This window comes from Pezoporus wallicus, unplaced genomic scaffold (assembly GCF_028554395.1).
Source record: "Pezoporus wallicus isolate ANWC-B61680 ecotype Strahan unplaced genomic scaffold, APGP_CSIRO_Pwel_v1 contig_5879, whole genome shotgun sequence".
NCBI classification, from domain to species: domain Eukaryota; kingdom Metazoa; phylum Chordata; class Aves; order Psittaciformes; family Psittacidae; genus Pezoporus; species Pezoporus wallicus.
In genome coordinates this window covers 1,971,879-1,996,793 of record NW_026637549.1, presented here as the reverse complement: position 1 = coordinate 1,996,793, position 24,915 = coordinate 1,971,879, and the positions used below count along the sequence as shown (strand labels likewise).

Sequence of the window (24,915 nt, the reverse complement as noted above, 5' to 3'; positions counted from 1 at the left end):
TATTACTGACATCAGTAAATAATGGACCCAATTGGACCAAGAGTGTAGAATCTTTTTCTCAGAAAAAAAAAAACCTGTATGTGAAAATTATTTCTCCCTGGTATTATCTTTTGTATAATTTAATAGGAGCATGATACCAATATCAGCATTAATTCTCTATTCTCCATGGTTTTCAATAATTTAGATTCATTCTTTTATATAGTGTTGCAAAGAATTTTTGCCTGCAGATTTTTGTTTGCAGTGTCCTAATACTCACAAGCTTGCATTTTAGAATAAATCTGTTTCAAAACAAGACAAAAAAAGCTCAAATAACTTATTAGTTTAACAACACCCAAGTTATTAGGTAGCAGTCAGTGAGCGCTTTTCATGCTGTTAGCTTTAGTAATTTATTTTCCTTTCTGAAAAAGATGAAGCTGTATTTACGTATCAACAGTACACAAAACAGCTTCTCCAAAGCTCATTCTGCTCTAACAATTACACCTATGGTACTTTCCTCAGAAAACAGAGCTCATGTAAGAAAACTCAAGTGGGACAACGAAGAAATGTGCACATTATCACAGAATATGTTCTTATCTAATTGTTATATTTGCTTACTGCAATGTACTGTTTTTCATGTCCTTGAAAAAAATCATAATAGCTGCTCAGGTTTCATCTCTACAGATTTCAACAGCTTCTGAAGACTCTGAACTGATAATGCAATAGTTCTAAGGAATTCATTTGTGAGTACATATGCTGTGTGCTGTCCCTCTTGCAAAAAAAATCCCAAACATGTACTTACCCCAAGTCCTCCACAAGGCAACAAGGAAAAGAGTTTTTGAGACACATTTCCTATATATTAAAGAAAAAAAGAAACAATGAACATCATTTATTAAAAAAAAGACATTTAAATACTGGAACAGTAATTACTCTTTACTGGAATTCAGATTTTGTTATCACACAATGAAAATACCAGATATTAGAATAAAAAAAAGTAATAGTATTTTGAAAGTAAATCAGCCATGGGATATTTAAGGCACTCTTTCACAACAGTGACAAATCTTAAGATTGGTAAGCCGTAGCTTCAAAGGAGTATAATGATCAAATCTCCACAGAAAGTCACTCTGAGCTAGGGTGACTAATCATCCTGATATTTGTAGCTGGTAAGAAGCTTGTCCAAGCTAGTCATCTCAGATTCTTCCAATCTGTGGAATGGGGAAAGTATCTTTAGCCAGTCTAAACCAATGCAGTGAATTATGCTTGAGGAATGCCTGTTTCTTTTTCACTGAACAGAGGGAGCCTCATTAAGTTTTACATGAAACTGAAAACTAATTTCTTAACTTCATCTCTCAAAAAAAAGTTTCTCCTTTGAAAATCACAGCCTTAGTCTGTCTGTCTATGCAAAAATGCTGTTCTCTTCATTAATGTATCATCAATGAATACATTAATATTTCACAAACACAAAAAACAATACTATTTGTTTAAGTATTGCTCAGTAAATACATTCTACTAAATGGAATAAAAAATTAATAGGCTTTAGAATCTAATTACTAGCTTGTTCTGCTCTATATATTAGATGATGTGATAGGGTTTATCTTATATTTATATTCACTTTTTATTCATTAATGTTTCCTTTTTTTTTTGTACCACTAAATTCACTGCTTGTCTTGATAAGGAGTATATGAAAACCAGGTAAGGATCTCAGTATTTGATGCAGTTCTTATCCCAGTGTGTAATCTGATCCTAAGGCAGCTGTGGAAGAGAACATAAACTTTTTCCCTGCCTTATCACCAGAACTGGCTTTGTAACTTTGCCATCTGGAGGAAACATGAGATAGTGAATCACTCAAGTCACCTAGAGCAGCCACCCATTGTTATGGAAGGGGTGAATGCTGCAGTTACTCATGTTTAGCAGGTGCCAATGAAATGCATAAAGACAATTACAAGGCATCATCTTTGAAGTACAAGAGACCAGACTGCAATGTCTGAGATGAAGAAAGTGCTTTACACTTTGAGTATAATCCAAGATGCATTTTTAACAGACTAGAGGCCTTTGATCAGATTGATAACAGACTTTGCAGAACAAGAAAAACATTGAGATTTCATGAAGAGAGCAGTGGGGAAAGCTTCAATTATGGGAGAGTAAGTCCATCTCTTAGCTAGCCTCACAAAATGAAAAGAGCTCACAACACTGCCATAAATGAAAATCAGTAGCAAAAAGCAAACCCCCAAAATTAATCAAAGTGAGAATTTCTCATGATGTTTGGAGTTGATATTCCAGCAGAACTTGGTACATAGCAGTCATTTTCAGGTTACACCCTTCCATACCCCAGGGTACCTCCATGATAATAATCATAAAAAATATATTAGGATAGTTCAAGTAAGATAGAAGACAAATTTTAATTAATAATACTTTTTCTGGCTTTGTCTCATGACAGAATTTGTAGCTACCAAGAAATTACTAGAGGAAAAAAAAATCTTTTAGATAAGATTTAGTAGAACACTTGACTGATAGAGCTAGAAAAAGTATCCAAGATTTGCACTCTAAAATTCCAACCCACAAAAGAAGTAGAAGCTGGTTAGTCAAATTAGGTGCTCAAGAACCCATCACTGACTAAGGTCAGGGTCCCTACAGAAGTCAAGGAAACTGCTTACGAGGTTGACAATTGAGGACTGAGAGTCTGACAAGCAGGAAACATGATCTGCAAAAGCTCTCTTTCAGAAAAATCAACAAATTTAAAAGTATGTTCACTTATAAAAAGGCACAATTTGGGGGACCTGATTGTTTTCAGTATCACTCAGGAATGAAGCCATTTCCTCCAAGCGGTCATTTTTTCACTAACTTGTAATTGCAATTGCGCAGATGCTCTGTGAATGGATCTTTTAGTTGTACTCTAAACACTGCCTCACAGTCACGGATGTGTTGACAGCATATTTCTCACTTTTACAAACTTTTAACTTTTGGAAACTTGATTTTTAGAAACACTTTCTTAATTATGGTTGAAGAGGGAAAAAGCAAATAAATTTCTAAGACCTGTTTGATAAGTGCTCTGCCCTTGAGCTTATTCAGAGAGACTTGAAAGATTTTCTTCTGTCACAAGAAACCACAAGGTGATGTGATACATAGCCTGCATATTATTTTCCTTCAGGTCAAGACAATGTACTGCAACTACCACACTGAAATACAAGCAGTAAGAAAGCTTAACTACACAATCATGTAGAAGTTGAAGTGATCATTTACATTAGCTTCATTTGTAGGTCCTGATGCAGGGAAAATAAAGCTAAGAGTTCAAGCCAGTTTATTCTCTGATTTCAGTCGTTTCAGCTGTTTTGCTTTGCAGTCTTCCAGAACAGAGCTTTTCTCAAGAAAAAACACTGAACTAAGCATTTATTGACAAGTAGCACATTTCTAGCCGTAGTCTTACTTAAATCTCATTTCTGCTTATAGCTGCTTCAGACAAAGCAGATGTACTCATGTACCCTCTCTTCTGAACAGGGAGAAGGAGCAAACACTTTTCTAGAACACAAGTAGAGAAGAAACAGTGCCACCGTCTTCTTAGGTGGCCAGAGGCATAAGGAAAGGTCCTCCTTTTCCTTAGGATGCAAAGACATAATTTAATGGAACAATTTCTATAGAAAAAAAAAAGCACTTTCAATAAAATAGAAAAGTTTTATGAGATGATGTTGTTATTGATGACATTTTTTAAGAAACATTTCCTTTAGATTTTTCTCCTTTGCTACACATCATTTTGAATTCCTATACTGTACCAAGATGTTAATTTTAATGTCAGGGTTTGTTTGATTCAACCTCACTGAACTGAGGCAAGAGAAGGTGAAACAATTACACTTCATTTTGTGAATAGGTAAAAGACAATTAAGTTCCTTTACATAAGAGTCTGGAAGCCCAAATGATTAGTACTTCCAGCCAAAAACCAGGCACATAAAAAACATGTGGGAAGGGTGTTTTATTGACTATTGTCTTGGTAAAAGGCCATGTGAGATGCAGCAACATCCTAGAAGCAGAGACAGAAGAGGGCAATAAGCCAAGTATACACTCCGATTATATGCTAGGAGTGGGATCTTGATATAAACTTACTTAGAGAGTAAATGTTTTGGACTAAGTGTCAAACAAAAAAGGCAGAGTGTCAAGTAAAGAACTGTGGGTAAAGAAGTGGCTTTTTGAGACTGGATAAACAAGGATTTCTACATTCTCTGTGCATAGGCAGAAACACAGAGAGGATACCTGGGTCCATTCCTTTTTTCACCTCATAACTGCAACTACACACTGCATCCCATATGCTGGTCAACCACTGAGATCCAAATGGGAACATCTGTTATCAGTTATTATATTATTGTATTGTATATTATTATATTATTGTTATTATTTGTTATCACAATACATATATTGATAATGCATATTATATTAAATAATGTGAAAATTGAAATGAATAAAACAAAATAAAATTTAAATGAAATGTTTGACTATCAAAATGGAACATTTTGACAATGTTGATGAACTCAAAATGTTTCAAAATTTTCATTTTACAGGAATTTACACCTTTTTCTTGGAAACACTTTTGGGGTTTGCTTTGTATTGTTTTGTTTTTATAGTGGGTTTTCCTACCTTGGAAATTCACGCTCCAGAGAATTTATCTTACTACAAGTATTTTTCAGTTTTGATGTTGCCTGGGCTAAGATGTACAAACCTAGATAATATTGTGATCAAGACATTGCTCTTATGTGCTCTTATGACTCACCAAAGCAACAGTCTGCCTTAAAGAAGGAACTCTTAGTATTAGTTTCCAAAGCAAAATAATTGCTATGTATTACTAAAACTGTGGCAGCATTTCTTTTGATGGCTAGTATCGATTTTGTTTGGGTTGGGTTTCACTACAATTAGGAAAACACCCACATTTTAGAATAAATGTTATAAAAATAGCTGAAAATTAAAGTGTTTCATCCAGTATGCTGGGACATAAATGGAGGAATTTCACCCATAGATTACTTCCAAAATGCAGTACCTTTTTGTATGTTTCCTTTCACATTTTCTGTAGCAGGTCTGACAAGTAGATCTGCTTCAATAACACTCATGGCAGAGCTCAGTTCAACCCTACTTTTCTATTATAAAAAACATACGCTGAGTATGGGCTGCGCATTAAGATATTTGATGTGAAAATCCTGTCAGTTTTCTGCTATTCTGCACATCCACAGGTCTATTTAATATTTTAATGTGTTTTTCCCTCTTGTTACTTAGAAATATACCATATACTGCATAATGAGAAAGCATTAATGTAAAGTTTACTTATTAGCAAGACTTAGGCATAGTATCTGCACTCACTGGGGCTGAAATAATTGAAATAAAGCAAATGAGAACAGTGAACAAGCAATTCTGACAAGCAAGTGATTCTTAAGCTCTCATTTTCAAATCAAAGAACACAAAGAGATAGAAGACCAACGATACTCAAAATCGCCATTGACCTCCAACAGACAACAAATTACAGTAAAGCGTTAACACTTAGATGATTTTTGAAGCAAATGAGTAGAAACAACTATTGCTTCTTTCCAGCCTGTGCATTTTGCTAATCAATATTTGGCTTCCATTGTAACATTCTCCTGCCACATAGCAATGCATTTGGAAAAAGTGAATTTTTGTCACACTGCTTGCCAAGTATTTTAAACTGACACCAGCTATGACTAATGACAGGGCTGGAATGTGCTGTTCTCAGTAGAATAGAGGCCTGTACAGACCTAGGAGTTTCCTGGGGTCCAGCTTCTGTCTGTTCAAGGGGCTGGTGCCATACAGCAGTGAATGATGTTCAGAGTGAACCAGCTGTATTTCCTCCAGACTGGCTTTTCGACCTCGAATTCGCTGAAAGAAAACAGCAGAAGCCTACAATATTCCACTGACAATATTTAGGGAGAGGAAAAAAAAAAAAGTAAACGTCCAAAATAACATTTAGTATGATTAATAATGGGTTGAAATTGCATCATGCAGGAATGTGACACTGATTTGTTTATTAAAGTAATGCTATATGAAAAACAAATGTGTGTGTGGTTTATCACAAATGCTTCACTTAAGTCTTAGCAGAGTTAACACAGGGCTTCGCATACAAGAAAATGAAAAAATTCTGATCCTCTTTTCTACATTATTTTAAGAGATGATACAAACCAAAAAGTGAAATATTTCTTAGCTAAGAAATCTGGTTAGAAAAACTGTAGTTTAAAGAGCAAAAACTTATTCACACCTGTGAGCTACAGCTGTGTTCTGAATAAGGATTAATGTTTTTTGCATCACTACTAGGACTTGTGATTTATGCTACTGGAAAGAAGATGATCACAGTAAGGATAGCCAGGGAAAAGAAGAAAATTAAAATTTAAATACTTTAATAAAACATTTCTATGTCTTTTCATTTCTGAAATGTAAGTAAGTTCAATATCCCAGGATCATTTCTGCTGTTACACATGCTGACTCACTTGCTTCCTTTTATAACTGGAGTTTAACTGTTTCTCCAGCCTGTACTCTCCCCACTTAAATCAGTGTTAAAAAAATCTGGGATGTCTTTATCTCTATAAATCCATTGAAATTTAACAACTTTAGGAAGGAAAATATAAAAGAAGGAAAAAAAGATAAAGCAAACACTTCCTTATTCAGCAGATCTGTTGTTGTATGTATTTGGAGTTACAGCTTGTCATGAAAATGTTTACCTCTCTGCTTGTGCTAATGCTGCACAGCCTTTGCAGAAACATGAAGCAGATTTTGTTCAGGTTTAGGCATAATAAACAGCACTGTCAACAAAGTTCTGGTTCCAAAATCATCTTTCCCATTGATATTGAATAATGTGGGGGAAAAAAACAGCCTGTTTTTAAGATCTGTAGTACTTGGGGCAAGACCTCTTATAATTTAGATGGTGGATCTGTGTGAATGTCAAGGTCTACAGGTAAACAGGTACAGAAGTTATCAAAATAGACAATTCTATTTTTAATAGACTGATTAACCTGTTACAGAAATGCTACACAATTCTAGTTTTCTTAGAGGTTAAGTTGTAATTCTTATAATACCCATCCCCTATACATTCACATCAGAAAGCACCAACCTCTTCACTAAGAGAAGAAAGCAATCTTTTAAATGTTAAAGAGAATGTGCACTGCAAAAGAGAGAAACTGCACAGGGGGGGCAGAATAACCATGTAAAATTTATATTGAGTTAAGCAGCAGCAGTTTTTTTCTGACTAATCAGGAAAAATATTTCAAGAGTTAGATCTAGATGACTGTGGAACAAGCTCCCCTCAGGGAAATGGTGGAAGCCCTATTTCTTGCAGTGTTTAAAACTTGACTGGATACAGCAGTGGAAAAAACATTTTAGGGAATGATCCAAGAATTAAATGACTTAATAAACCCTTTTTCATCTCTAATTTCTTCAAGCCTCTCCCAGTCTCACATGAGAATTTGTAGCAGTGCATTCACATCCTTTTAACACACAGTTGCACAATCAAAATCAGCACATTATGTCACCTCATGGAGTCAGTAAACACTGTAATGGTTCTTCTGGGTCAGATAAAATGTTTTTCTTCACAAGAGAGGTGACTGGTAACATTTATTCATTCATCCATTCTCATTAAGGTCTATGTTTCTAATAAGCTGCCTTAAAATCTGTATACCCGATTTTCCACAGCAAAACTGGGAAGGGAAGCTGGCTTTTAGGACAGCTAAAACAAATGTAGAAAAAAAGTAAAGAGGTATTTTATGAAGGTCACATCAAAGAGCCTTGAGTAGAATACTCTTTGGTCATATATTTTCTACAAGTTATACAAAAACTTTTTAGGAGATGTTTAAGAGAGTTAATTGGCTTTGTTTAAAGTGCTGTTAAATGCCATAGCCCTTTAACCATAAAAAGGCCTGCAGTTTGCCATTATTTTTACAATGAGGAGCTATGTGAGAGCTGGTCTGGCAGTGGCCTCCACAGAACGCTTTGCCAGTGACCCAATATTGCCAGCCAGATTCTCTAGGGGACAAATAGGTTGTGGCAAAAATAAGGTAGCACCAAACAGGATGCCTCACTCCAGGCTGCTCCCAGCAGTAAGGTCCTTGGAGCACAGCCAAGAGATGAGTTGCCAAGGCAGGCGCAGCCCAGAGCTGCTCTTTCTCCATGGCTTCTCCAGCTCCAACCTTGAGTATTGACAAGTGCATTAAAAAGTAAATGGCAGGAGGAAAGGGAAGGTTAAGCAGTACACTCCTGTGCTCTTTTCCATTCCTATCTCCTCATTTACTGCTTCTTTCATCCCACCGTTGCAGCATTCTGCATATCAAGCCATTTTCAATTAAAATCAGAACTAAGGCTCTGCACAGGGAAAAAATAATTTATATTAAAAGTCAACTGTATTAATCACTAAGAACAATTATTCTTAGATAATGATGTCAGGATTTAGCAGTTCTATAAAAGCATGTCATAAGTCTGTTGCTAGAATCTGGAATCATGTAACTTCAGTTATGCAAAGCAATAGTTTCTTGCTCTCACTGGCAGGAGTTATCAGAAAACATAAGATAAGCATTTAAATAACATAACAAGTATGCTTTTTTCCACATCTTTTTATTTTAAAGTGTCTTTCTTAATTTTCATTGGCCATGGTTGTATTGAAACCCTAAATTGTAGTAGAAAGCAGAAAATTTACATAAGGCTAATGAAAAATGAGAAATAGCATAGCATTTGTTTCATTCAGGAGGTTTTGAGTACTACATCCTTGCATCTACTGCATCCTTAGTGGAAGGTGAGTCATCCTTTTCTGATGTGCATGAAAATTTATGTGTTGGCTTTTTCCTCTGACATAAGTAGTTCCCCCATCAACAGAGACATTTACACATCTCAGGAGAGCAAAATAGCTGATGCTTCAAAAAATCAGTCTAGAACTGGAAAGTTATTCTCCCCAGAACAGAGAAAACTTTCACCTTTTGCAGAAGTTAAGGTCGAAGAGGACCGTCTGGTCTGGTCTTCTGTTTAAAAGAGGCCATTAAAGTTTCACATCAATAACCCCTATTAACCTGAAGATTTTGGTTAGACTTTCAGCACAATCAGAGATTCCAAAAAAACAAAGGTGACACTGCCTGTTTCTCGCAGCTAAACTAGCAGGAATTGTTGACATAGCTTAAGAAATATTTCTCATTCTGGTCTCTCAGTCCAAGGTGTCTATTGCATTTACTGCAGCTATTTATATGGAGGTAAGTGTCTCTGAAGTTTCCTTAGGTTATCTAGTTTGTAAACAAGGTCTTTAAGGTTCTTCCTAATTTTCTGTGATTTCTTGTAAGTGTTAAATTCACTCTTGTTTTTTATAATGCACACAGATAATATGGATCTTTTGCCAGTCCATACAAACACATCACTTGCTCTCTCTTCATTATGTGGGAATTGCAAGCATATCTCTGATGCACATGCACTCACATATGGATGCATTTATTCTCTTCATGTGTTTTGGTTGTCCAGTGCCTAACCTGAATATGGTCAATACTACAAAGATTTTTGCTCTTAAAGACTAATTCTTCCTGTATTATTCCTTCAGTCATAAACTGAGGTTCAGAGGATGATTTTTTTTAATATATTTTTCAGTTGATGTGATCTGGTAAACTCAAGGTTATTGTAATGTTTAAATTTGTTTCTTCTCTACCTTCAGTCCATAAGATGTGGACAGAAGAAGGTGTAAGATGTCTCCCTAATCCAGAAAACTACTGAAATTCAGATCAAATTCCAGACTGAAAAGAAAAATGCTGCTGGATCACAGTCCTTAAAGGAAGTGAAGGTGGGGGCACAAAGTGGGACCATGTCTACAGTCTTCTTTTCTTTTATTTTCTTTTCTAAAACGGTGCTGATTAGTGTAGCCTAATGTCAGTCATGTGTGCCTAAATTATGGCCCCAAAGGAGATATGTAAATACTTCCTCTCCTTATAACAAGTAGAAAACAGACACCATTACCAAAACATAATTCAGTCCTTTTTCTGTCCCAAAGGTAAGACAGCTGTGCATTGCTCCATGCCAAGACAAAATTGAAAAAAAAAAAAAAATAAAGATAGTGGATGTTTTTATTTCAACCTTTGAATCTTTTAGCGGCCCTGTTCTGGTGCTGCATTGATACCTGTCTGTCCTACATCTGTCTGTTTTTAAGAAACACAGAATAGGTCTTTCAGTAAAAATACACAAAACTATAAACCAATTCAAAAATATTGTGCCTGAATTTTATTTTCTCAATACATTTATACCAACATTATAAAAAAGTCCATTACATGAGGAAATGACTCCATTCTCTTGCCCTGGGCTCGGTCAGGTGCAGGTCTCTCAAGTCCGTCTCTCCAGAGCTGGCCATAATCTGAATTTGTTTCTCCTTTGTCAATCTATCTACTTGGAAGAGTGATATGATTAAAAAAAAAAAAAAGAAAATCCTAAAGCTGTAAGTTGTTTCTCAATTTAGCAGAAATCCTCTAAATTGTTGTTTGAATAACTCTAGAGCTCAGATATCTACAGCTAGAAAAACAAAGTACAGTCTGGAAAAGCAAGCCCTTTTGGCTGTATCTGCAGCAGTAAATCAAGCAGTGCCAGGAAACATTCCCAGGCACAGGAACACAATCATCTGTACTATTAAATTGCTAAAGTGGTGCTTCACACTGTTTTGGCTGAGCAGCAGCTAGCACTCTCCCAAACGACTTCCAGATATGGTTTGGTCACTGGCATGGGTCAGGGAGCATTCCTGGTAGTATGAACATGAGCCTTTCCATTCCAGTTGGCCACAGTGGTGAAGAACAATCCTTGGCATATTTTATTTTGTAATGAAGACACAGCTTTGAGTACCTTAGTCAAACCCTTTATGATTTTACCAAGTTATATTTTAAAAATGCTATATAAGGGGGCAACATGAGCAGTATATATAGGTAAGAGATTACATTTAGATTAATCTAAGTAGATTAATCTTTTAGCTGCAGCAAGCATGGTGTCAGCCCAGTATATATGACTTCCACTATCCCATGCCCACTTAAATGACAGTTCTCTGTACTCTTGGCCAGTCATCTCTTCAGGGCCATAGTCCTGAGCTGTGTGAGAGACATTAAGCCACACTGCATGATTTAGGAACACATTTTACTCCAACAAAGATAGCATAGATATAAAGTTCTCATTTTTATAAGGATTTCTTCTTAGATTAAGAAAATAGGGAGGGCCTCCTGGCACAAGCCTGTGGCCAAGGATACACACCTTGAAAGGTAACAAGATTTGAGCTACCTCTGACTGAACTAGCCTTGATCCTTAAACTCCTCATCAGATAAAGAGTGGGACTGCAGCTCTCTTGTGGGACAATTGTTTAGTAAAAGAGAAAAAAAGAAGGTTCACAGTAACTGCAGAGGATTTCCTAAATGGTTGTTACAAGTTGCTATTCCTAAACTGCCCTTCAGGCTTGGTGCATGAGGCAGTGCACATGGCAAAACCTGACCAGTGATCTCCCTTCTCCTTCTGACAGAAACTGTGGGAAATTATACAAGAAACTATATTAAGAAATACTGATGTCCATGAGGGGGCATTCAGAAGTCGGTAAAAAAGACAATGGATTTTTTTTTGTGGTGCTTTGATGATTCATTCTTAGTGTGGTATGTTTCAGAATGCAGTTTAGTGGTGGCCTATTATTTCTTGAATAATGCAATAACCTCTCCTTTGGTATCAGGAGTCATATACTCAGCTGAATTACCTTTCTAAAAAATCAGAGCAACAATTAAGTGAATCACCACAGCCTTCCATATTTTGAAAAATGAGCACTGTTTGATGTCAGGTAAGTGCTAAAGAATTCAGTGAAGCAAAAGGCAGGTTACATCATCAAATAAAGTCCTGTCTTTAGTTACATAATAGGATCAAGGTAAGCACCAAATCTACACACCAGCTTCACACTGAAGTTCGTCAAATTTTTATCATCAAAGTTCATATTTTGACTGCACATTTCACATTCCAGCCTCATTTCAAAGCACATAATGCTTTGAAACATAATGGCACATAATAGAATCATAGAATAGTTAGGGTTGGAAAGGACCTTAAGATCATCAAGTTCCAACCCCCCTGCCACGGGCAGGAACACCTCACACTAAACCATGTCACCCAAGGCCTCGTCCAACCTGGTCTTGAACACTGCCAGGCATGAAGCATTCACAACCTCCCTGGGCAACCTATTCCAGTGCCTCACCACCCTAACAGGAAAGAATTTCCTCCTTATATCCAATCAAAACATGGCACAAAAAAGCCATTCGACATGAAGTAACATATTTCCTTTTTGCCCAGTCAGTCACTGGATTTTGCAATATCTTCCAGGAAAGTATTGGACTGCACACACCTCAGACTAAATTATATAATTTTTCCCATTTACACCTTTTGCAGATGCATGTAAGTTACTGTTGGGAACTATCTGTTTTTACTGAAGAAAGCAATACAATCCAGTACATTTTGGTTTCCTTATTTTCTCCTTTTTTTTTCTTTTGCTTATAAAGTGGGTTCTAAGTCAAGAATATAACTAGTGAAGCACTTTGGTTTGGTGAATTTTACTGAAGCACTTGGCTATGTGCTTAACTGACTCCTTAAGTATGCGATCCCACCAGTGAAACCACTCATTTGATATGAGGCCTTAAGAGCCTTGCTGAAAAGTCTTCTTGAAGGTTGAAAAAAAATTATCCAAGCTAAAAAAAAGGATTAGCCTGTCAGAGTGCTGCCATCTAGTTAGATGAGTGTATGCAACAAATCCATTTATAGTGCTTGCAATATCTCACTGCAGAGTACACTAGGCTACCTGAAGAAAAATCTTTGTGGACAGTCACTAATAGCTAATCAAAGGAATCTATTGTACGTGTTCCTTTGGGCTTGTAAAAACTTAAGTATATAAAGAAAAGTAATTAAAGAAAATAGACCATAAATGCCCTGGAAATTTTGGGATCCTGCAAAACAAGCAAGCTTGTGCTGAACTTTGTTAACTTGTGCTGCAGTGCAGTAAGCACCCTGAGTTGCCACAGGCTTCTGCAAAAATTGACAGTTCTGCACAACTCATGGGAAGCAGTCAATGACAAGAAAAGGCTGTTTTCAGTAACCTAAGTCATATATACACCTCAGAGCCTATATCTGATATAAGCATGATGCATTAATAAACAATTTTGTGAGAGAAATCAAAGCAGGAAAAAGTTCAACGTTTACTCTGATACTGTCAGAAGATTGCACTTGAATGTCTTGGGTTTTGACATGGCAGCAGTTGTACACCAGGCAATGAAAATGATATGAAAACAGACTTTAGAGTCTGAAATAATACAAGATGCAGTGTGCTTATGGAGTAATGCAAAATACATTAAAAAAAACTCCAGTGTTCTGTGCTCCTACAGAAATAAAATCTTCAGCTGCTTGAAAAAGTTAAGAACTACACTGTTGAAAAGACTGTACTTGCCATTTGACAGCTGCTTGTCTACCTTCCTTTATCTATATTCTGATGCATACGCGCAAATGACTTTCAATGTGTAAATTCTTTGTTTTCTGACTGGGAAGTGTGTTTTCCTAAAATGCATTATTTTGATATTGTCAGTTAAATAATTCCTAAGACAAATTACTCTCTTACGAAAGGATTTAATAAATTTGCCATTTAGTTTAACAAGTCAAATATCTTGTTTTTATTTTTTATTACCTCACACTTGTTTAGCAACCCAGTTTCTTGCAGCCTTGACCAGATGCTTTGGATCCTTCCGGCATGTTCAGGGTGATTAGCATAGTTGCCACACATACACTGGTGCTTCAACATGAGACTGTCATATACAACACCTTCAGCACAAAGACAGCACAATAGGAAACAAAAAATGAGAGAAATGCAAGTTACACTGTCCTGTGTCATGTGTACTACAGCACAACTGAATTTTTATTTAACACTTATAGCAAAATTAAAATTCTGGATTTTAATTCCCTTTTCCTCTGGGAGGTTCTGAATTTTGAAATAAAAGTTACATCTTGTGATATTGATAAGGCAAAAATGCAGTCTCAAGAAATTATACTAGCAAGTGCAATTAGCTGTAAATAAGAAAGGAAACCTGGCGGTACCTTGTTAAAGCTTTTACAGCTAGAAAAGTTTCAGTCCTATTATTGAATCACTTGTTTTCTCTTCCTCTAGTGCATAAGGTCAGCTAAGGCTGTTAACCTACATATAACACAAAAAGGTTATTTATTTATAGCAGTGTAAGGAAAGTCATTCAGAAAAACCTTAAAAAATAATGAAATGGCAATGCCACTCTGTATTTGTGCTGCTTAACTAGTACTATATTAATTCCAGATCTCAAAAAATATCAGATGAAAATTTCAGAGTGCTGCAACAGTGACAGCCAGAGTCCTTTTTCATTAACAGGAAAAGTTCCACCCACTACTCAATCAGGACCAAATCTTATTGTTAGACTGCAATGAAAGGTACCTTTTGAATTTTCTATGCTCATTTATTCAAGGACAGAACAACTTTATATGAAACAGTTATCAATATCACATTGCTCTGTAGCTGTATAGTAGAAGCAGAAGAGAAATTTCAGTAAGTAGGCTTGAGCTAACCTCAATTTTCCAGGCTTTCAAACCAAGTCTGAAACACTGAAAATGATTTTATTTATTTATTTGTTGCTTGCAATTCCCTCAGAAATGTCTGGAATAAAAATATTTTCCTTACACCTGTGAAAAATTTGAATTTTGGAAACATTTGAATTTTTCATCCCCTTAAAATTGAAAGGGACTTAAATTAACAATTTCTCCAAACTGCAAAACTTAGCATGGAAAGCCTCTTTCTTATGTGCCACCACTACTGGAGATGACGGCACCATTCTGGGAAAATTGTGTTAGCCTGCTACTGAAAAGTCAGTAAGTGAAGAAAATATAAAACTGAAGTCCAGATTCAACAACATGCTCAATACTACTGTTATTTAGCAAAGTTCTTGAATGGATATTGAATGGTTTAAAACTCTGCTAAAAGTCAGTATATATTGTGGACAATGAAAAGTTAAGGTTCTGAGATAATTCAGTTGGAAGCCAGACAGAAATTACGCTGCTCTAGAAATATTTATGCTGCCATATTTCTTAGCTCATGCACTTTAGAATTCAACCTTTGCAATCTTGCTATTTCAGCCAAAATGATAATACAACAGTTATGTTTAGCTTAAGGAGAATGCAAACATAATACCTATGTTGAGCATGACTGACTTTATGCTAAATGATCATCTAACAAACAGAATAGTTCATAAGAAATAAATTTTCTTCTAAATTTTCTTCTAAAGTAAAGAAGAAAAATCAGTAATAATTTTCTGAGGATAATAAACTAATGCAACTGAAAATCTCCGCTGGCATTGTCAGCGCAGTCAATAATTTCCTTTTTCTGCAGTTATTTTCACTGTGATGTTTATAAGCTTTGTTGCTCTATCATCAGGTCTTACAAGTTATTTGAAATAGCAAATGCACATGAATAAGTCCATGCTCACATATTTTGCTTCCCTTTTCTTTGCACCAAATGTTTAAATTTTGCATTCTGCTGTATACCCAGATTGTACAGTTTGCCAGTGATCATGATACCATTAGATAAGAAAACCTTTCCTCCCATCCCCCTGCCTAACAGAGGTGTTTGGATGCTAAATGTATATGCATCAGGACTTACAGAAGCTCTTAGGCAGAGAAGGCAGTTACATCTAATGGATTTGAATGGAAATACTTGTTAAATGCAAAAAAAATTAACTGAAAATGGAAATTATCTCCAGCCTGCCACTCTTTCAATCAATATTTTATTTCTAATTATCAATGCTCCCTACAGGCTTAGACTTCCATAGACTGAACTGAAATTAATACAAAAAAAATTTTTACTATGTTATTGTTATGCAGAATCAATATGTTATATAGTAATGACACTTTTTGATGACCTATATCAGAGTTGGAACTAACCCTTGGTTTTGAAGTGAAAAGCTGTACCTGTGTATTCAGGATGCCTCCTTTGGTTGGCATAGATATAAACATCCCTTTCTTAGTGAACTAGTATTTTCCCCAAAATACAATATAGCTACAAATGTAGTTTTATTGTATGCAAATTATTTTGTCCTAATCAAAAAACAGTTTAATTGGGTCAAGTTAATATTGCATGGCAGAAGCATCTGTTCCAAATTTTTAAATACTGATATTCACACCACTGAGTGTGAAATTAATTTCTAGCAGGATTAATTGACTTAAGAAAAGAATGAAATATATGTTTTCATTTATTGCAAGCATCTAAATTGATTTAGGATGTGCAAGTAATTCAGATGTGTGGCTGCTGCTCATACAGCACATGTGCTTGGTACAATACCACAATGCAGCAGTAGAGCTTACTGCTAAAAATAGCCTGTAGGATTTCCCTAACAGGATTCAGCCAATAACCTCCCCACCCCCACAAAAAGAGCCAGAGAGAGAGAGAAACAACTGTTTTCAATTGCAGACTGCTGTGAAATATTAATAAAAGATGGCTATTCTGTCTCTCCAGAGAAAATGCCTTCAGCCAGATTCTGCTCTCAGATTCATTGTGTAAATCTGAGCAGCTCTACTGAGACTGGCGGACTTACTGTGGATTTACACCAACATTAGTGAGGTCAGAATGCGGCCCTGATGACAGACTGGAACGGTGGCACAACTGAACCATATAATGATAAAGGACACAGGACAAAATAAACTGAATTTGCATTACATCTGAAAAAAAAAAACCTTCTTGATGGGGACTCCCTAACACCCATTCTTTTCCAAATACTTTATTTGGTTCAGCTTATTTTAATAATATTTTAAACAAAAAGAGCAAGAAACCTAAAAACTGTTAGCTAACGATATGCTTTGAAGAAGGTGAAGTGCCCTGGAGAGCATTGCCAATAAGAAAACCCAAGGGAAGAATATCTAATAAATTATTCAAAAGAAAAGTCTGAACTGAATCATGTCAAATATTCTGTAAACCATCTAAATGAGCATCAGGTAGACTTTATATTTTTTTCCATCTTTAACTCTTTATCTCATATATCTACTGCATATATACTGCACAGCTCTTTTACAGGTATCTGCATTCTTATTCCCTTCTTATTCCATTCAGGGTATATTAGCCAATATTCCCTTCAGATATTTGCCTAAGAGCATTTTCTTTTATGACTCACAAAAATACAGGCTCATTTAGATCCCCGTGTAATATTCAGCCACAAGAGTGTTTCTTCTACCTTTTTTTGTCTTCCAGAATATATTATCTTTAAATAAGAAAAACAAAACAAAACAAACAAAAACAAAACCAAAAAAAAACCCAAAACCAACAAAAAAAAAAACACAAAAAAAAGACACACAAAAAAAAATCCCACACAAAACCAGTAAGAAATAAAACAAGGCAGGGAGGTGTTTTTACATTAATTTCTAAAGTCTGAATTCGACCTCACTTCATGCTGTTCTCCCTTTCCACACACCAATTCCTTCTTTACATGTGTTTAAAAATGCTAGTGCTGCAACTGCTGTGGACTGGTTGCATCTTGTGCTCTCTTAAAGGAGCAAATCACAGAACCACAGGATAGCTGAGGCTGACAGGGATGTCTGTTAGACCAACCCTCTGCTCAGAGCACGTCAGCACTGTGGTCAGACCAGTTTGCTCAGAGCTGTCAAAGTTCCTGAAGAATTTAGGAAAGGCCACATAAAAATGGATAAAAACTGGGTCGACTTCTTTCTTTCCACTAACCAGTGAATAAATGCTAGGGCACCAGCCAGACCCAGGAAATACTATGCACAAATAAAGCCAGTCTATATACCATACCCGTACTGTACCATACCATACCATACATTTATAATGCACACATCAATCTAGGTATTCACAGAAGCTGTATTAGAGCTGTTGAAGTTTCAAAATATCAATTCATTGTGACTCCAAAGATGTTAATCTCATAGAAATTAAATATATTTTCAATTTACTCAGATGTGGTAGCGACAAAGTTTATATATGTAAGTCTATAAGCCTAAAGACATGTCAGGGAAAGGGGCTTCTTCAAGCAGGCTTCATTATGAATGCAGAATTGCATCTCTCTATTGCATCTGAGAATCTGAGAACTGGTCTAGCAGCCCAGGAGTATTGGCTGTTAGCACAGATACAGCTGAGAAGCACCTACAGCACTTTACTGTGTCTCCAGCCAGTGCCTGGAGGATATGAAAGAGGTGAAGGTACAGAGCAGAAGTGGAAAATCAGAAGCATAAATTTGTAGAGAAAGAGGAAATAGGAGGATCTCTTTTAACGAGTAGAGATGTTTATCTTGAAAGAGTGGGGGATAGGGAAAAAGGCTTCAATAAGAGAAGAAACAGGGATTCAGGAAAAAGATACTTTGATTTGGAGTAAGGAGTTCAGTGAAAGATTGAGAATCTCTGATAGAATAAGATACGTTTTTTCTCTCTTTCCTTCTTTCCTTCTTTCTACCTTTCCATTGATGTTGTGCATGTAGTGATACTTAACTAAAGGGGTATGGTTAAACTGTCTGCGCAATCTTACATCCTGACTCTCTGTATGGGCTGTCTGCATTTCTGTTGCAGAGCTCATGAGACTTCCTTGTGTCAGATCTCAAGCCCTGATGCCTGGTACTTTCCGCTCCCACACCGTCTCCATTCAGTGTTTGTCCTACATAATTTCATCCCTTCTCTTATTCTTCCAGCTCAACTAAACATTTTCTTTCTTGATCAGTTCCACTGGTACCACAAGTTCCCAGATATATGTAACACCCTTGGCCCTAGTCCCCTTTCTGGGGACTCACAAAGGGAGATGTCAGTAAGCCTTAGCAATCAGATTGAAACAGCAGACTTTACATTTGTAACTCCATTCAGCTTTTCTAGTGGAACTGCAGATTTTTGAACAGGACACTGAAGCCTGCACACAGTGAGTTCACTTCTGGTGTGTTCTGTGAATCTTTTAGCACGAGTTTACAGTGTTTTGGGGACACTGTGAAGCACAACTAGAAAAACAGTGGCCTTTTTTAAATAATCCTGTCTATACACAGCTGTTTGTTTTTTTTTCAGAAACTCATGGAAAGTGAATTAGCATGGTTTTTGGGTAACAAATATTTGTTACCCAGCAAATGAAATTCTTTGCATCCATTTACCCACTTACTTGCAGTGCTTTAAGGACATCTCTTTTTCTTTTCTTTTTTTTTGTTTATAATATTATGTTTTGTTTTCCAAGTTCTAGTTCTAATTGGGAATATGGGAGAGCATGCTGTCTTGCACAGTCTCATAGAGTGTCCATTAACTCCATCATAGATCAATTCATGGTCACAGCCTGAAGAGCTGTAAGCTTTTAGGTCATGGCAAGTCTGCCAACAGATGTGAAGGAACTAATACCTCTGTCAGAAACCTGAATAAATGATATCTCCAAGTATTCATTTTCCCTTTCTTGTGCACAAAGTAAGTGAATCTTCACATCTAACCATGCTGTAATGTTATCCTGGGATTCTGGCTCTTAAAAAGATGGGAGCTCTTGCAAGGTTAGATTACCCATAATAAGAAATGGTGCTTGTGTGTTAATTTTTCTTCCTTTCACTGAAGCTTTTGGGGGTTTCAATCACTTTGCTTTGGACAGACCAGGCTATACCTGATGCTCCCTGAGTGAGGACTCCCAGGGCCTGACTGTAAATCCTTCCTCTGTAGACTCCACAACAGCTACTGAAAGATGCCAAAGTTGTAATCAACATCACCTTCTAGTCATGGCTACAGCTTTGCTATTTCTGCAGGGAAAGCAATCTTGCAGCATAGACTGACTTATAAAATGAAGATGTCGAGAATTATATTGCAGCTTTCCTACTTACTGGTGGTCTCTCTTCAACTTCCTGGTGGTCTCTACAAAACAGGCAACAAGAACACAGAGAAAAGACCCAGAAAATAGAGAAATGAAATAAAAAAACTATAAATGACTTAAAAGCACCAAAATGCACCTGTTACTATATTGCCATAGCCAGTCAATGATAATAATTTATGACTGTGTGAATATTGTGTGATTTATCAGCTGCACTGGTTGACATGATGCCAGTACAGCATCATAAAACTGAGGAACAGCAAGGCTAAAACTGAATGCATTGCTGCAGGAGGCATTTGAGGCATTTAAGTCTGCTGATCCTACATAACAAACACATTTTTCTTGCCTATTTAAAGCAGTCTAGGGTATCCTACCAGTGGTGTAGACATGCTGGCTGGGCTGGTCCATATCTGCTTGAGGTAATGTGGAATCAGCGGGGGAAGATGGGGTCCTGAACACTGGCTGATGTTTATCTAATCCCGCCATGCCAACTGTAGCCATCTGAGCCTGGTAGATTTGCAACTGGTGGACACGCCGATGTGCCAGGAACTCCTGTTTCCAAGAAAACAGCACAGTAGAAAGACATGTGAGATGAGATCAAGTAAGACACTGAGGGAAACATGTCAACAAATTAAGTTCATTAGGTCAGGGCTGTAATAAACAGTGTGGACTCCCCCCCTCAACAGCAACTCACAGCTAAGACCTAGTCAATAAATCCATTCAACAGATGTTTTCACACTGACAGCATGGGCTGCTGACTTTGCTGGAGAGTAGGTAGGTCATAGCAGGCAACCTGTCAGTTCTCCCTGATAGAGGGAAAAATGGTTTCGCATTCAGAGGCTTATAAAAGACAATGTTTTTTTCCAATATATTGAATACGTAATATGATGTTAGAATGTGCATGTTATGACCCTACACAAATAAAAATAAAATCTTCCTACAGCGCAGAAAGTGAAAAGCGGCGTCCTTACTATCAAGTACAAAACTTGCTGAGCGACTGAGATTCAAGTTTCTACAGAGGTCTCAGTCCCCAGAGTACTCTGGAAACCAGGAACGATTTGGACATAAGTTTTCACAAATGGCTTAGAAATTCAGGAATTGTTACATGAGATCCCACTTGGGGACCACCTTTTTTTGTCATAAATCCTGCCGGCTGTAGGCAGTGCCAGACTTCAGGAAAGGTCAGCAGGTGTGAAAAGACTGAGAGCAGAAAGGAAGATTTCCTCCTCTGTTTTGTTTGTCAACAGATGGTGAATTTTGCTGACATGACAAAAGGCTGAAACCCTGCTGAAGTCAGGAGAAACCTTGGCATTCACTCTCTCCACAGAGCAGAGTTGCTCAAGTCCTTTTCTTTTTCCTTTTGTTTTTTGTGCATATAGTCCTAGAACCTCAACAGAAAGTGAAAGCAAGCAAGAGATTTCCAAACCATTCTGCAATGTAAATTCAGATGAAGTTCACACTTCTAAGAACTGCAGGCTCTGTTTATCCTCACCTTGGCTCGGTATACATTTATGCAGGTATATATGGTGCATGTATGGGGCTTTTTTCCTGTTTTGACCCGGTAACAATTAGCAGTGTTGCGTGCTGTTGCTTGGCACAGCAGCTCAGAGGTCTGACCCAACCAAAGAGGGATTGTTGGGTGCCTACAGAGATGAAACTAAGTTCAGGCTGCGCAGGAAATCAGGTAGAAGTACCTTGGAGTGTCCCAGTTCCTTGTACACTGCAAAATGAATCCACAGCTCATGGGAAGAGAGAATATCTACCCTGCACCTAAAAAAAGGCCTCTATGAAAGCAGTAATCATGAGTAACAGCTGAAATGAGAGCAAATGTTTTAAAGTAAGCCTCAAAACCCACATTAAAATCTAGGGTCACACTTCAGAGAAAAGACATAAGGTTATAGGAAGGTAAATCAGTTGGAACCTTGTCTAAGTGACTAAATAGAGAAAGAAAATACGAGTAAGCAGAAAAGAGGCTTTGCAAAAAGAGATTTTACAAGAAGTGTTTTGGTTTGGCATCATTAAACCTTTTCCCTTTCTTTAGATAGTCCCCAAATTTTCCTATTGCTTTTTCAATGTATGATAGCAGGATGAGATTGTATATTTCATGAAATATCTTGAGGTATCTGAGGAGATCTATGCATGCCCTTTCTCTATGAACATAACATAATATTCAGGAATTCTTTCCTGAAATGCTGAAGTGCCTTGTTTTTACTTAATTTCACTAATTATTTTTACTGTGATTAATTTTCAGAGGAGATATTTTTTTGTTCTCCTAGGCATGCAAACCTTTTGTAACCTTTGCTGAAAGTGGATGATTGGTGAGAAGTGAAGAGCACATGAATGCTATTCTGTTGAATATTTTTCCTATGAAGAACATATTCCTAATTTCCTATGAAGAACATATTCCTAATTCTTTTGTGAGGATTTAGCAGTCATAGTCCTCAATGCTGGCTTAATGCTCAATAAAGGAGTTATTTTGCTGTCTGTGGCATGACGACACCTTGCATCCTTGGGTCAAGCAGTGACAGCTGGACTGTCTGTCTGATGCTGGTGTATTCACCATCTCCTGCCTCCTTTTGATCTGTTTCAAAGCACAAGAGCTAGCTGAGCAGTTTGGAGGAAGACAAACTCCTACCTGGAGCCCTTCTTCACACAGACCTCTACTACCATTCATGAAATGAACAGAATTGTTATTTCTGCTGCTCTCCTCAACATCGCAGGTGCATTAATTGCAGGAATTAAATACCTGGTATCTGTGTAGTTCTTTGATTAATGGGATTTTTGATAGTATCTTTTAGTATTCACACTAATTCATTAACTGAGTTCACTTTTCTGATAATTACTAGAGTACAGAAGACAAAGGGTATTCTTCATATTACTTCAAGCCAGTAAGGGTGCACCAGTGTATTCTGGAAGTCTTTATTAAACAATATTATTTAAATGTACTTCGTAAGGAAATCTTGGGAATTCAGCTCTCAGTGAGTGGGGATGAGAAACAAATGTTTCTGTTTGGACTTTTTTCAGTGCAAGTAGACTCAGCTCTGAGCCTTTAGAGCTGCCTCATCTGCCTTTATTTTACTTTCAGACCTGAACTTCACTTGGGCAGTGACTGCACAATCTTATTCAGTGAAGCTGTAAGTTTGCCGTTCAACCAATATCCAAAATCTAATCTAACCAGGTCTCTGACCTCAAAAAGTTAATTTAGGTGGTTTTGGATTGGTTTGGGGTTTTTAGTGCTGTCTTCAAGAAGAAAAGATTCTAGGTCTGGAACACTATAAAACATGGATAATTCAGGAACATGATCCTACCTTTGCTTATAACAAGATTAGGTGTTTGTGTCTATGTGAGCAATAGAAATAACACTATTGTTCAGGCATATGAGCAAATCAAGGTAATATTTTAGAATGCTAATCAACCTGTGTGAACATCACTTAGGATCCAGCCAGCCATACATTTCAGCAATTTGTCAAAGAGGAAACCTGTTCTTGCTCTCCTGTATTTTTCTGCTAAAATGTATTTTGTTTATATCATTCTTCCCTTCTCAAACGAAACCAGACACATACCCTGAATTTGACAGATGTTTATCAGCATAATCAGTACATGGAAGGAGAAGAAATTTGTGGATGGTTGGATGGAAAGCTGCATGACACCTGTTTTAATTTCGGAGGTCATGGAAAACTGTTTGCCTGCGAAAACCTTTTAAATTTTGTTAAAAGTGCAGTAGGTTGTCTCCCAGGGCTAACACCGAAGCTTGCTTGCATCGTCTGGTGACCGCCAGGTCCTAAAACTGTAATTTTAAAAACTCGAAGCATCAGCAAAGTTTGGACTTGTTTAGGTTTTTGTCAAAGATTTAGGCTAACTTCCTGATTAGGTTTCATTTTACAGACAACAGGCACTCCTGAAATGCATATACTTTTTCCAGCCACCTATGTATTTATGCTGTGAGCATTTGAGATACACTGTGACACACAGACAACTGGATTAGTGCAATGAGTAATGTGAATAATCAAAACACTTATCTGGCTCCCCAGATGCCCACCTGGACTCTGGAAGGGATTAAAGCAACACAATGAATTCATCTTCAGATTTTATGTGCTACAGCACTGCAAACACATGTCCATCTCTCCAGCAATATGACAAAAGCAGTATTTGCACATCTGCAGGGTTAGTGATTTGTGTGAATATATTTGGAGCATTTCTTAGGTAACCTGAGCCCTGCTTGCCCGGCATGGAGCCTGCTAGTTCCAGGTGCCTGAGATTAGTTTATTAGTAGAGGCAGGCAATTAGGGCCTCTGCTGGAGCGAATGGAGGGTCATTTATCGTCTTCCTCAGAAACCAGCTCAGACCTTCAGTAATTATTTTAAGGAGGATTTCTAGAATCAGTATCTAAAGAGAAGATGATGCTTAAAGAGACATGGGAGATAAATATTTGTTATTCTCCTACTGTTACTGTAAGGTTTGCTTAGGAGGAGGTGGAATTAATTTGGGTTGGTGTGAATACTCCTTTCATGTAGAAGTGTGATTTGTATGTTTTGGTGCTTAGTGTTTTACATGTTCTGGGAATTTTAATGAGAGCTACTTCCTTAGTTCTACTGGCTGTGAGAACTGGTGTCTCACAAGTGTGTTCAGTTGTTTTATTAGGTGATCTATGTTGTATGATAAAGTATAGGTGAATTCTCCATGAATTAGCACTCCTTCAGGCTGTTATGTTTTGTGCAGAGAAAAATATGTTCTGTTCACTTACAAAAACTTTCCTTGCCTCACAACACTTTGCTTTTTAGTTTAGTTTGGTATGTTTTAGTTTAATCACAGCTAAATAAATCATAAAAGTTGTATGTCCGTACCACAATCTTGTATATGGGCATATGCATGTCTCTCTTCAGGTTTATGCTTTGGCTTCTTCTCACTGTGGTAGAAATCTATTTTTTCCTTAGGAAATTTAAAATTTGCCATTCCTAGTGGCAAGATTACTGCTTATAGTCTCTCACGTATTTGTGGCCAGGTTTATAGCCCTCTGCCGTGCCTCTGCTGAAGTATGAAATGTGTGCTAATGTCTATTAACTGTTAAAAATCATTCATGTATTGACCACCCTCCCCTGAAGACCTTTAGTACTGCT

The 24,915-nt window shown here is 37.0% G+C and overlaps 1 protein-coding gene across 2 annotated transcripts in view; it reads right to left on the bottom strand.

Moving 5' to 3' along the window:
* Positions 1-24,915, bottom strand: part of HDAC9 (histone deacetylase 9) — a 385,328-nt gene that overhangs the window by 123,347 nt on the left and 237,066 nt on the right. For both annotated transcript variants that reach the window (XM_057406208.1, XM_057406209.1), the window contains exons 14-17: positions 20,173-20,350; positions 13,652-13,785; positions 5,724-5,844; positions 779-828 (exon numbers count right to left, since the gene is read on the bottom strand). In XM_057406208.1, the coding sequence (XP_057262191.1) occupies positions 779-828; positions 5,724-5,844; positions 13,652-13,785; positions 20,173-20,350 (483 nt within the window). The remainder of the gene's footprint in view (positions 1-778; positions 829-5,723; positions 5,845-13,651; positions 13,786-20,172; positions 20,351-24,915) is intronic.